The 14,975-nt window shown below is 38.7% G+C and overlaps 1 protein-coding gene across 1 annotated transcript in view; it reads left to right on the forward strand.

Moving 5' to 3' along the window:
* The window catches only part of pcsk5.S (proprotein convertase subtilisin/kexin type 5 S homeolog), a gene marked incomplete at its 5' end in the record, with an annotated part of 230,007 nt that overhangs the window by 109,361 nt on the left and 105,671 nt on the right, over positions 1-14,975 (forward strand). Inside the window, 2 exon segments of the mRNA NM_001092999.1 lie at positions 684-801; positions 2,365-2,553. Of these exon segments, the coding sequence (NP_001086468.1) occupies positions 684-801; positions 2,365-2,553 (307 nt within the window).

The raw sequence follows: 14,975 nt of genomic DNA on the forward strand, positions 1-14,975 counted from the left end.
GGAAGACAGTTACCCCAAATGTTTAGTTGCAGTTATTGCTGCACAAGTGGGTCACACCAAATACTGAGTGAAAGTAAGTGAATACTGATTCACTTACTTTTGCCACATGCACGTGTTATTGGATCATTGTTTTTCAATAAATACATGACCAAATATATATATATATATTTTAATTTTAGTTTAATTTGTTTAACTAGGTTTTCTTCAACTTCTTTTAAGACTTGCTTCAAAATCAGATGATGTTTTTGGTCACATTCATATAAAAATATAGAACATTTTCAAGGGTCCACAAACTGTTAGGCACCATTGTATATAGACATATACTATGTATTCAGCAATTAGTGTTTATTTTAAAACACCGTACAATGTATTTGCACATTATATAATCCATCCTTTTTAGTTCCTGTGAGGTGTCTTTTGTCAAGGACAAATCACATAAAAGGTTTGCTAGCTTTTTGATACTTCTTTCCATATCTTGTTTTGGCTTTGTACTTTAATTTAATTTGTCAATGTCTCTTTGGTTTTCTATATAAAAGTTGCTAACAATGGAAGCATTAATGTATGTCTTGAATAAATGGCACATTTCATGAAACATTCCCTTTTTGGAACAATTCATTTACCTACTAAAATAATAATATATTAAAGTTCACATTTTAAAGGAGACTTTTTTCCCTCTATGACAGTGAGCCATCTGTACGGATTTGGTTTGATGGATGCAGAAGCCATGGTAGTAGAAGCAGAGAAATGGACAACAGTCCCCGTACAACACATATGCGTGGAGAACACAGAAAGACAGATCAAGTAATGCTTTAAATGTTTGCAAGATTAAATCTATTTCGACACCACCATAAGGTTCAAATAACCTAAAAATCTAAAGAAAGCAAACTATTAAACAGCAATAGAACTGGTGTTGCCTTCTGCAAAAAAAAAGTTTTAGAACTAATATTGGGCATCAAATACAACTTATATTTAAAGGGGACCCGTCACCCAAAAAAGTTATTCATAATCATATTTTATCACATTAATCAAGCAAAATGAACTTTAATTACACAATATAAATTATTCGAATTGTGTTTCCTTCAGTCTGGGAATTCATAATTATAGCAAGCAGGCAGGAGCCATTTTGTGGACACTGTTATTAAGACAAGCCTTGCATCATCTCAGAATCTTGTTTGTGCACCAGAATAGGGGACCTGATGGCCATCCCCATGCCCTGGCTACACAATTAAATTGTGAAGAGAACGGGGGAATGTGAGGAGAGCAGTTACATCTAGGAAGTGCTGAATGGAAAGTGAAAGTAATTGTCTGCCCCGCCTCTATGCCCAGGGCATAGAGGAGGGGCAGCCAATATTTGATTGACAGCTGAGATTTTTAAATGAGCTTACAACAGCTATGAATGCTTTAATAAAAAATAGAAATTGGATTTCATGTTTAATTTGAAAAGGACTTTTACTATACAGATTTTTGTGCCTGGGTGACAGGTCCACTTTAATACCAGTTCAGTTTCTGAATACATATATGTTTATAAAGTTATTTGGAAGTTCTTAAGCTTTAAGAAGAACTAAATCTTAAAAAAATGTGACTCGAAACCCTGCATTTTATACACCGAATTTCCTGTACCAGCCCCTTGGTTCATCAGCCCTGTAACAGTAAAGATCTATGCCTTCAAAGTTGTTCCATCTTCTGATCTTTTAGACTGTCCTGTGAGTTTTAGTGGAACAGCACAGTGAGCTTTGGGCTGGTTGTTAGAAGCTAAATCTCCCTCCAATATGCCCACCTTGAGGTGGGCAATATCGGGCTGATCCGATCGTGGGCCCTAGGGCCCAACGATCGGATCCTAGCGAACGGGCGGTCAGATCGCGGGACCACATCAATGAACAGATGCGGCCGCGATCCGATGGGATTTTTAGTCCCATCCAATCGAGATCTGGCCGACTTTCGGCCAGATCTCGATCGGGGTAGCCCGTCGGGGGCCCCCATACACGGGCCAATAAGCTGCCGACTCGGTCTGTCGGCAGCTTTTATCGGCCTGTGTATGGCCACCTTAAGTTTAGGAATTGTCTCAAATCATCAAAAGACTTCCAGAAGTGAAGTTACATCATCATAGAAACTGATGCTAAATTTCTAATGCTGAATGTGAACCTGAATTAATTATAAAGTCTTATATTGAGACTTTGGTATTGTGTATTTATACAATATATTGGGACTTGGCCCCTAAAAGGCTGTGATTTCCTTGGGCTTTTACCGAAATCCAGATCATAAGCAGCATTTATAGCCCAATTCTGTGTTGAGCTTTAGTTTTTATTCTACAATCTATTTTAATGTGTAAAATATTCTTTCTGCTAAATATGTGATTTTCCTCAGGACTATACGACCAGATAATGTTGTCCGTTCAGTATATAAAGCAACTGGCTGTGCTGATAACACCAATCACCATGTGATTTATTTGGAACATGTAGTTGTACGTGTCAGTATTACTCACCCACGGCGAGGGGACCTTGCCATTTACCTGACATCTCCATCAGGCACAAGGTCACAGTTGCTGGCTAACAGGTGAGTCCCCGTGTGTTGTCGAAATTTTGGAAACTGTCTGGGGCTTTACAATTAGCATTACTAATGTAAACTCTGATATTACATTTAGTGGAGATTTGTAGCTCCAGCATTTAACCCTTTCCCTGCCAGCCGTTTTGTCCTAGATGCGAACATCTACTGCCAAGCAGTTTTTAGATATTTTGCACTCTTTCACTTTAAGGGCCTTTCCTGGGGTGGTCTTTTAGTTAACCCAGGAAAACAATATATTGTTTTTTTCAGGACAACCTGAACTTTCACAATATGCAAGAATTTTGGTGTAATTCTACTTCTCTAAAAAAATATTGGATTCTAAGTGTCAAATAAAATGAAAAAAATCATGTTGCACGAAGAACAATCACATATATCAGAAACATCATTCATTTTACGTACGAGAACACAGCTGATTTAGAAAGGTCTATGTCTCCTGAACGCGACAATACCAAATATATATAGTTTTATGGAGATTTCTCACTTGTATAGCTCAAAATCTACAAGCAGTACACAACCAAATTTCCAAAGCAACACTCCCCAAACGGCATACTTTTGATTTCAAGGCCAAACATTCCACTAACAGTAGGTTTACCCAAGAAAACTACCCATTACTAGAAAGAACAGATTCTGGTGAATCAAAAATGGGTAGAAATATCTTTGTACTCCAAACCACCAAGTTGCAATTGTTTCCTAAAGTTATAGTGTTTTATAGAAATTGGTGAATTTTTTGAAAAATGACCTCAAAGCTTCCACTCTACAGCAACATATCTCCCACACATCATTAGGTATCAATGTAAAACACCCCAAATATAAAATCCTGGGTCCACTGAACAGTTTGATGCCCAATATGAATAGATGTACCCAAGCACGTGGCATAGGAGGCCCCAAAAGGAAGACCCCCCGTTTGTTCTGTAATTTCAGATACTGCAAAATCAACACATTTACATCGTTTTGGGGGGCGGCAAAGGTAGAAAACAGTACGTTCACCCCAGAAAACCATATATTTTCGGAAAGTACACATTCCCCTGAATCTAAATTGGGTATGCATGTCTTTCTACGCCAAAGTACCAAGCCGCAAATCATTCCTAAATTTGGTGATTTTGGGGACATTTCCAAAAATGACTTCAAAATTTCGACCCTGCAGCATCGTATTACCCACATACTTTTAGGTATCAAGACAAATCACCCCAAATATGAAAGCCTGGGGTCCTCTGAACAGTTTGATGCCCAATATGTATAGGTGTACCCAAGCACGTGGCGTATAGGGGCCCCAAAACGAAGACCCCCATATGGTCTGTCATTTCAGGTACTGCAAAATCAACACATTTACATTGTTTTGAGGGGGGCAAATGTAGAAAAAAGTAAGTTCACCCCAGAAAACCATATATTTTCGGAAAGTACACATTCCCACGGATCTAAATTGGGTATGCATGTCTTTGTACTCCAAAGTACCAAGCCGCAAACCATTCCTAAATTTGGTGATTTTGGGGACATTTCCAAAAATGACTTCAAAATTTCGACCCTGCAGCATCGTATTACCCACATACTTTTAGGTATCAAGACAAATCACCCCAAATATGAAAGCCTGGGGTCCTCTGAACAGTTTGATGCCCAATATGTATAGGTGTACCCAAGCATGTGGCATATAGGGGCCCTAAAAGGAAGACCCCCATATAGTCTGACATTTCAGGTACTGCAAAATCAACACATTTACATTGTTTTGGGGGGGCAAAAGTAGAAAACAGTAAGTTCACCCCAGAAAACCATATATTTTCGGAAAGTACACATTCCCACGAATTCAAATTGGGTATGCATGTCTTTCTACGCCAAAGTACCAAGCCGCAAATCATTCCTAAATTTGGTGATTTTGGTGACATTTCCAAAAATCACCTCAAAATATCTACCCTGCAGCATCGTATTACCCACATACTTTTAGGTATCAAGAGAAATCACCCCAAATATGAAAGCCTAGGGTCCTCTGAACAGTTTGATGCCCAATATGTATAGGTGTACCCAAGCACGTGGCATACAGGGGCCCCAAAAGGAAGACCCCCATATAGTCTGTCATTTCAGGTACTGCAAAATCAACACATTTACATCGTTAGGGGGGGGGCAAAAGTAGAAAACAGTAAGTTCACCCCAGAAAACCATATATTTTCGGAAAGTACACATTCCAACGAATCCAAATTGGGTATGCATGTCTTTCTACGCCAAAGTACCAAGCCGCAAACCATTCCTAAATTTGGTGCTTTAGGTGACATTTCCAAAAATCACCTCAAAATATCTACCCTGCAGCATCGTATTACCCACATACTTTTAGGTATCAAGACAAATCACCCCAAATATGAAAGCCTAGGGTCCTCTGAACAGTTTGATGCCCGATATGTATAGGTGTACCCAAGCACGTGGCATACAGGGGCCCCAAAAGGAAGACCCCCATATAGTCTGTCATTTCAGGTACTGCAAAATCAACACATTTACATCGATTTGGGGGGGGCAAAAGTAGAAAACAGTAAGTTCACCCCAGAAAACCATATATTTTCGGAAAGTACACATTCCAACGAATCCAAATTGGGTATGCATGTCTTTCTACGCCAAAGTACCAAGCCGCAAATCATTCCTAAATTTGGTGATTTAGGTGACATTTCCAAAAATCACCTCAAAATATCTACCCTGCAGCATCTTATTACACACATACTTTTAGGTATCAAGACAAATCACCCCAAATATGAAAGCCTAGGGTCCTCTGAACAGTTTGATGCCCAATATGTATAGGTGCACCCAAGCATGTGGCATATAGGGGCCCTAAAATGAAGACCCCCATATAGTCTGTCATTTCAGGTACTGCAAAATCAACACATTTACATCGATTTGGGGGGGGCAAAAGTAGAAAACAGTAAGTTCACCCCAGAAAACCATATATTTTCGGAAAGTACACATTCCAACGAATCCAAATTGGGTATGCATGTCTTTCTACGCCAAAGTACCAAGCCGCAAATCATTCCTAAATTTGGTGATTTAGGTGACATTTCCAAAAATCACCTCAAAATATCTACCCTGCAGCATCGTATTACACACATACTTTTAGGTATCAAGACAAATCACCCCAAATATGAAAGCCTAGGGTCCTCTGAACAGTTTGATGCCCAATATGTATAGGTGTACCCAAGCATGTGGCATATAGGGGCCCTAAAATGAAGACCCCCATATAGTCTGTCATTTCAGGTACTGCAAAATCAACACATTTACATCGATTTGGGGGGGGCAAAAGTAGAAAACAGTAAGTTCACCCCAGAAAACCATATATTTTCGGAAAGTACACATTCCAACGAATCCAAATTGGGTATGCATGTCTTTCTACGCCAAAGTACCAAGCCGCAAATCATTCCTAAATTTGGTGATTTAGGTGACATTTCCAAAAATCACCTCAAAATATCTACTCTGCAGCATCGTATTACCCACATACTTTTAGGTATCAAGAGAAATCATCCCAAATATGAAAGCCTAGGGTCCTCTGAACAGTTTGATGCCCAATATGTATAGGTGTACCCAAGCACGTGGCATATAGGGGCCCTAAAAGGAAGACCCCCCCTTGTATGTTCTGTCATTTCAGGTACTGCAAAATCAACACATTTACATCGTTTTGGGGGGGGCAAAGGTAGCAAAAAGTAAGTTCACCCCAGAAAACCATATATTTTCGGAAAGTACACATTCCCACGAATCTAAATTGGGTATGCATGTCTTTCTACTACAAAGTACCAAGCCGCAAACCATTCCTAAATTTGGTGATTTTGGGGACATTTCCAAAAATGACTTCAAAATTTCGACCCTGCAGCATCGTATTACCCACATACTTTTAGGTATCAAGACAAATCACCCCAAATATGAAAGCCTGGGGTCCTCTGAACAGTTTGATGCCCAATATGTATAGGTGTACCCAAGCACGTGGCGTATAGGGGCCCCAAAACGAAGACCCCCATATGGTCTGTCATTTCAGGTACTGCAAAATCAACACATTTACATTGTTTTGAGGGGGGCAAATGTAGAAAAAAGTAAGTTCACCCCAGAAAACCATATATTTTCGGAAAGTACACATTCCCACGGATCTAAATTGGGTATGCATGTCTTTGTACTCCAAAGTACCAAGCCGCAAACCATTCCTAAATTTGGTGATTTTGGGGACATTTCCAAAAATGACTTCAAAATTTCGACCCTGCAGCATCGTATTACCCACATACTTTTAGGTATCAAGACAAATCACCCCAAATATGAAAGCCTGGGGTCCTCTGAACAGTTTGATGCCCAATATGTATAGGTGTACCCAAGCACGTGGCGTATAGGGGCCCCAAAACGAAGACCCCCATATGGTCTGTCATTTCAGGTACTGCAAAATCAACACATTTACATTGTTTTGAGGGGGGAAAATGTAGAAAAAAGTAAGTTCACCCCAGAAAACCATATATTTTCGGAAAGTACACATTCCCACGGATCTAAATTGGGTATGCATGTCTTTGTACTCCAAAGTACCAAGCCGCAAACCATTCCTAAATTTGGTGATTTTGGGGACATTTCCAAAAATGACTTCAAAATTTCGACCCTGCAGCATTGTATTACCCACATACTTTTAGGTATCAAGACAAATCACCCCAAATATGAAAGCCTGGGGTCCTCTGAACAGTTTGATGCCCAATATGTATAGGTGTACCCAAGCACGTGGCGTATAGGGGCCCCAAAACAAAGACCCCCATATGGTCTGTCATTTCAGGTACTGCAAAATCAACACATTTACATTGTTTTGGGGGGGGCAAAGGTAGAAAAAAGTGCGTTCACCCCATAAAACCATATATTTTTGGAAAGTACACATTCCTGCGAATCCAAATTGGGTATGCATGTCTTTGTACTCCAAAGTACCAAGTCGCAAGCCTTTCCTAAATTTGGCGATAAAAGCAACTGTTTTTACATTTCTGAAAATCGCCTAAAAATATTGCAATTGGCCGCATTTATCTCACCCAATTTCTTACATACAATTGTAAAACACCATAAATATTGATGCCAAGGGTCTACTGAACAGTTTGATGCCCAATATGCATAGATATACCAAGGCAGCTGGCATGTGCGGACCCCAAATAAAAATAGTGAATATGAGTTTTCTCCGCTGCCCATTCGCCTTCTGTGAACATAGACCCTTGACTTCATATTATTTGCCTCAAGACCCTCCTAACAGCAATGACCCCCCAAAACCATACATTTTTGGAAAGTACACATTCTGCCGATTCCAACAAAGATAACGACGTCTTTCTACACGAAACTACCAAACTGCAAAGCTTTTCTAAACATATAGGTTTTTACAACATTTCTGAAAATCGCCTAAAAATGTTGCAGTTTGCCGCATTTATCGGACACAATGTTTTACGTACAAAGAAAAATCTCTCTAAATATGGACGTCAGAGGTCTAATAAATAGTTTGATGCCCAATATGTATAGATTTACCAAAGTATGTGTTGTGTATGGACCCCAAATGAAAAACGTAACTATGAATTTTCACGCTAGCCAACTAAGCTGCAGAAAAGAGAACCCTAACTGTACGTTATGTGCCGTAAGACCCCCAAACTGTAAAAAGACCCCCAGAAACCCATATATTTTTGGAAAGCACATATTTTGGCGGATCAAACTAAGTAAAATCTATCTTTCTATACCAAAGCACCAAACAGCAAAACGATACTAAAGATACATAGGGAACAATAATGCAGGGATAAAATTGCAATAAAACCACAAAAATAGCGTAAATCAATGAAATAACAAAATAATTGTTCTGACAGCGTAATTAGTGGCCGAAATCGATTATCCAATAGTCACGCTGCCAAAATAACACGTTTTTAGGCAAAAAAACAAAAGATAACAGTATAATGAATTCGTAAAAAAAAAAAAAAACACCTGTTTGTGTATACATATTTGTGCACTAATAAAAGTTATCTGAGTGTGCAAATACATGTAAATAAGTGTAAATAAGTGTAAATAACTGTACAAAAGGGACCAAGTGTGCTAAAATTAAAAAAAAAAAATTTAAAAAAATTCCAATCTTTACTAAAATGCATAAATGTACTGTAAGTATGTGTAGGTGCAGGTAAGTGTGTAAAAAAACGTGCACTTACCGTTTTTGGAGCAGGAGAATCGCTGTCTTCTTTGGAGGAGTCCTGGCAGCGTGTCTGCAGAGTTGCTGCGCAGCAGGAAGTGCGTGGGCGGCTCTGCAGGCAGGAAGAAGGTGAGTGTAGTAGCAGACGCTCCATGCGATGCGTCTGCTACTTTGAAGTCGGATCTGCGACAATCGAGTCGCAGATCCGACTTGACAGCCCCCCAGCCTCGTTGCCTAGGGGGCTGTCTTCTCTCCCCACTCTCTGCGGAGGCGGCAAAAGCCGCCGAAGCAGAGAGAGCGCTCAGCTGCTAAAGAACGTACAATGTACGTTCTTGGCAGCCTGAGCATTTGCCTGCCAGCACGTACGCCGTACGTGCTTGGCAGGCAAAGGGTTAAGTGGGAATTGACAAAAGATGACCAGTAATGTTATAATGAGGCTTTCCACAGTTTAATTTATGTTCATTAATATAAATGTATAAATACATTTTTAGATCAGGTCCACTTTATTTGGATACCATCTATGATGAAAGTAGGGATGCACTGAATCTAAGATTGAGCAGGATTTTGCCATTTTTTGCAAGATTCCGATTCAGTTAAATCGAAATGCCTGGCTGAAGCAAATTCTTCACGTGACTCTTAGGGGGTTATTTACTAAACCCCGAATGCAAAAAATTATAAAATTGGACTTTTAAAAAAATCTATTTTTAATAATTTATTAAACCCTGAAGATGAAAAAGTCAGAATCTGAAAATCCAGAATCTCAGACCTGTCGAGGTTGCATATAAGTCAATGAGAGAATTCCCAATGATTTTTTGATGTGCGCTGGGTGTCGTGCAATACCCAAAAGTTTTCGGGTTAAAATTGTGAAAAAATCGTGAAAATCTGATAAAAAAAATCAGAAAAGAATCGTGAAAATCTGATTTCCCCCCCCCCCGCAAATTTGAAAATGTAATAATAAATAAGGGTAAAAAAACCCGAGCGGATTTGATCAGAGTTTGTAGCAGAAAATATTGAGATAATTTCAGCTTTGATAAATAAGTCATACATATAATGAAATATCATTTTTTTCCCTGCACAATTCTTTTCAAGCCTTCCTTGCCTTAAAGGACATGTAAACTCTCCCCACAAAAATGTAATAAGTCAACAGCCTCTTTGAAACTTTAAGATAACTGCCACTCTGGTTGTTAAAATGTTAACTCACTTAGTAATAATTTAGAAATCCTTCTACTCTAACCCACTCTGCCCCCTCCCAGGAATTTCCTTTGGCTGTTGGCTAATGAGCATGCTCAGTTCTTCTCAGCTCAGATTACTAAACACACCCTCCAGTCTAACAGCCAATGTAGAGATAGCACTGCTGGTTCTAATAGAAACTCTGCTCTAGCTGTCTGATCCTATTTTTTTTCCTAACCACCTCTCCTGAGCTCAGCTTAACCATTACAGTGCTCAACCCCAGCTGAACTTTTTAATAAAGTATGTTGTGCCTGGTAAACCTGTCCTGTCTGCAGATGTCAATGTTACTGATGATGTATCAGAGGGAAAATGGCCGCTGGGTGAAAGCTGTTATTTGTTTAAGTAAAATGTGATTGCGCTGGAGAATGATGTGATGTGAAATGATGTGGCTTGGATGCGGAAGATATGACCAATTTATATATATGGTAGGAAAATACTTCATGAAAGATTCAGGATTCAGCTGAATCCCAAAATAGTGGATTAGGGGCATCCCCAGATTGAGTGTATTGTCCATATGTAACTTGAACCATGGTGAGTATAACAAGTGATGGAAAATATTTACCTAAACCACCAGAAATGTTCTTAAAATGGCACAGTGAAAATTGCAGCTGTACATATATTCCAATAAAGCACATGAAACAAAATTTACTGTGCTCTGTTTTATTGCACAGAGACCCCAGCAAAAAGGAAAACTGCATTGTAAATTAAGCCTCGTGTCATATACTGTACCTACAAATGTTTTATAGGGTTTCAAAAAGCAGCCGACTTTGCAGCTGTAGAACAAACTTTACACGTTGGTCTCATTCACCCAAAAGCTTTTAAGACTTTTTAAAAAATGTACTGTGACCACATTGAGCCTACTCTTAAGTTACTGTGTCTGCCTAGATATTGCAGTTGTTGCTCTGCTACAGTACACTAAATGTTGTTCTGTGCATGGCTATGCTTATTTTAAAGTGCATGTTTATTTGCATATTGTAACATTGGATTTTATGAAAAAATAGCAAGCTAAATACACTTGCAGAGATAGTAAAAAATCGACTTCAGCTGTAAAATAATAGGAAACAAACAGCTGACACTGTGGTCGTGTTGTGAATACGGTCTTGACTATCTGCAGTAAAATATTCCTGAAGATTCCACATTTAAGTAAAGGTTCCTTTTTCAGGTAGACGCAGTCTGTATCCTGTGTAGGTGCCAAAATAATGGTACATTTCTTTTTCTTACAGCAGATGCACTTCTTATCCAATCTGTGCTCATCGATTCTCAGCCGAAATCCGTACAAAGTGTCATTCAGTTTTTGATACTTACAGAAAAGTATAACTAGGTGTTTTCAATTTCCTACACTCCACATTCCTAATTCCTATACATACGTTGAATTTAAACTCACAGAAAGACTACATAAGTACAAATAATGACTACTATTTTTGGGACTCCTTCCTTGAGGGATTTCTGTTTTTGAAGACTGCAGATTTTCTTTCCATCTAGTCAGAAGCCAAGCTATTCAATACTCTTTAATACACCAAAAAAAACATCAACAACCTGATGGGGAACAGGAGGACTAGGATGAAGAAATACTGTTCTGCTTACAGCATTATTTTATTTTAAACCTGTTTTTATTTTTAAACTATTTTATTTGAACCTATTTGTGTCATAATTATCTGGCTTCCTCTTGCCCCTTAGTTTCCTTTTGTGGAGTGCAAAGGATATAGAAACACGTAGCAATTATATGTGGGGTGAGGCAAGTTCAATTGTAAGGTGCATCTGTGTCGGTTGGGTGCTGGAGGGTCCACAATGCTCCAAGACAGTAACTTTCACATAGCCTTTAAAAGGACAAAATAAGCTTGCATTCAGAGTAAACCTTGACTGATCTTTTAATAAAGCACTAATATAACAGCTATGTTTAGCAAAAGTGCAATTTAACTACCTTCTCCCACAATTGCTTTAAAGAACAAGTATAAAAGTAGTTTTTTATTTCACTTATGCACTTTTTCAAGCAACAAATCGCAGTAACCATAGCTATTTTTAATTTAAACAAACGGAAAGGTTCACCAATTTAGTCTTCAATCTGACCGAAAAATCAAGCCAGCCCGATCAAGATCTGGCTGATTTTTGGGCAGATATTAATCATGGAAGCCTGTAGGAGGTCCCCATACATGGGGGAATTGTTTTAAAGGACCTGAATAGGCAGCTTAAAATCTGCCAGTGTATGGCCACCTTAAGTTCTCAAGTCAGTTTTGCCAGGAGCAAATTAATGTACCTGTATATTTTTGGAGTGCGGAAGTAAAATGAAGTACCCAGAGCAAGAATATACATAGTCCCTGCAGATAGTGCCCATTAAACTTTGATGCTAGCGCTGGGAGTCAAAAGTGCTAAGCACTGAGCTACCATGCTGCCTTCTGTATGAAATGTGTGTTTTGCCTCTAGTTCCTAATATGTAATATGATGTCATTTCTGGTTACAATGAAGTCTTGTAACACTGTAATCTGCCAAAATTCCATTTAATCTAATTTAATAATGCATTACGCTATTAAAAGTGTTTCTGCATGACAGATTAGCAGTGATACTCATCATGTAATGTGTAACAGTATCTGGGGAAAGTGATTAGAGTCCTTTTGGTTTTTGTTTATGGCTTGATAAATAAGTCCCGGTATATCAGTACTTTATATTTATGTGTAGAATAACAAGCTCTTGCAGTGCTGTCAGCTTGATAAGAAAATAATTTGGATGTTCACAGTTCACCTTTGGAAGGGATTAGTATGCAAGAAAGTTAGAAAGCAATATGCACTTATCTTATTTGCAGCCCTGCTCAATAGGAAAAACAATTACTTTATTCTCAACAGCGAGCTGTAAGGGAAGTAATAAACTTAAATTCCACTAATGCCATACAATGTTATGGAGGTTAAAGCAAGCATGTATTTGGTCCATCTGACAAGGCTAAAAGATAAGATCATCCATGGAGTAAATTGCTTGTCAAGCCACAGTTGCCTAATATATTTATATATATTTATGTGTGTGTATGATGTTATATTAAGCAACAATGGGCTTATTATACAGGCACTCACAAAAAAAATGACTAAAGCGCCTGGATGCAAGTACTAAAGCATATTAGAACAATATTAGACAGCTAGGGAGGTAGACAGAGGTGGCCAGGCTCTTTAAATGATAAATTTACCAGGATGAACATGGAGATGAACAATGAATGTTGCCATGTTCTGCATTAGACCTCATTTACAAAGCATGGGATGGGTCCAATTGCAAAAATGGGCCCAAATCTTGCATCCTGCCCCATGGTTTGCAGTACATTATATGGAGTGTGAGTAGCTTTGCCTAGCAGTCCATGCAGTGCTTCCTGTGTATGGCAGCAATTTATTCTCCCGTAGATGCCCCTAACTTGCATTTAACCACAGTTAGGGATCACAGGAGAAGCCTATGTGGCTAGCTATGACATTACAATTTGTATTAAGTAGAAAGTGGAGTCCACCATAGGCAACTTTCAGGGAGTGCTCCCTATATTGTATGTAGAATGGTCAACTATAGAATAATTAAATAATCAAACTTATGCCTATTATGTAACTTTACAAATCACTGTAATTACTATTCTTTGAGGTTTGGTGTAGTAACCCGTGGGCTTCAGATCTAAATAAAGTTCTTGGGATTTGTTTGTAACACAGCCTGATAAAACCCGAGGACATATATCATTTTTAGGCCAAGTGCTTGCCTGGAGATTTTGTTGCATGCTTATCCATTCTGTTATTATCAGAACTATCTATGTTTTTATTTCCTGCCAGAATAATTTGTAGTGCTAGTCGATGAGGCAACATCTTGCAAATTCAGTAACACAAATAATATTTTCATGCAAGAAAAGAAAGGACACAAAGCAATAGATACAAAGCAATAAGAATCTACTTTAGACTCTCTGCTTTTAATCACTGTGTATTCAAAAGCAAAACACACAAATTATGTACACCTATCTCCCTAATAAGTAGAAGGAAAGAGGAGAATGTCACTGATTTGAAACATGGAACAAATTCAAAGCAGTGAAGTTGCTTACAGCCTGATAACTTGATTCAATTCTGGCATGGCCTGTTAATCAATGGAAGTTGTGGGATTATTTATAAACATTGGAGACAAACATCACCCATGGATGTTGCCCATAGCAACCAATTAGCAATAATTCCTACAAGTTAGAAAGCAAAGCAAAGATCTAATTGGTTGCTTTGAACAACATCACCGCTGATATTTGTCTCCAATAAATACACCCCTGGTGTACTCTGTTTGGAGACTGAGGACAGTAGGAGGGTATTTTTAAAGAGGAATTACATAGTAAATTAGGTTAAAAAAAAAAAGACACATCCATCAAGTTCAACCTTTTAACTTTTCTTTTTTTTTTAACCTGCCTAACTGGCAGTTGATCCAGAGGAAGGCGAAAAACCCATCTGAAGCCTCTCCATTTTGCCTCAGAGGGGGAAAAAATCCCTTCCTGACTCCAAAATGGCAATCGGACTAGTCCCTGGTTCAACGTGTACTATGAGCTTTCTCCCATAACCCTGTATTCCCTCACTTGCTAAAACACAATCCAACCCCTTCTTAAAGCTATCTAATGTATCAGCCAGTAGAACTGATTCATCGAGAGAATTCCACAACTTCACAGCTCTCAATGTAAAAAACACCTTCCGAATATTTAGGCGGAACCTCTTTTCTTCTAATCGGAATGGGTGACCTTGTGTCAGCTGGAAAGACCTACTGGTAAATAAAGCATTAGAGAGATTATTATATGATCCCCTTATATATTTATAAATAGTCATCATATCACCCCTTAAGCGCCTCTTCTCCAGCATGAACATCCCCAATTTGGCCAGTCTTTCCTCATAGCTAAGATTTTCCATACCTTTTATCAGCTTAGTTGCCCTTCTCTGTACCCTCTCTAATATAATAATGTCCTGTTTGAGTGATGAAGACCAAAACTGTACGGCATATTCTAGATGGGGCCTTACCAGTCCTCTATACAGTGGAAGAATGACCCCCTCCTCCCGTGACTCTATGCCCCTTTTAA

This window comes from Xenopus laevis, chromosome 1S (assembly GCF_017654675.1).
Source record: "Xenopus laevis strain J_2021 chromosome 1S, Xenopus_laevis_v10.1, whole genome shotgun sequence".
NCBI lineage: Eukaryota > Metazoa > Chordata > Amphibia > Anura > Pipidae > Xenopus > Xenopus laevis.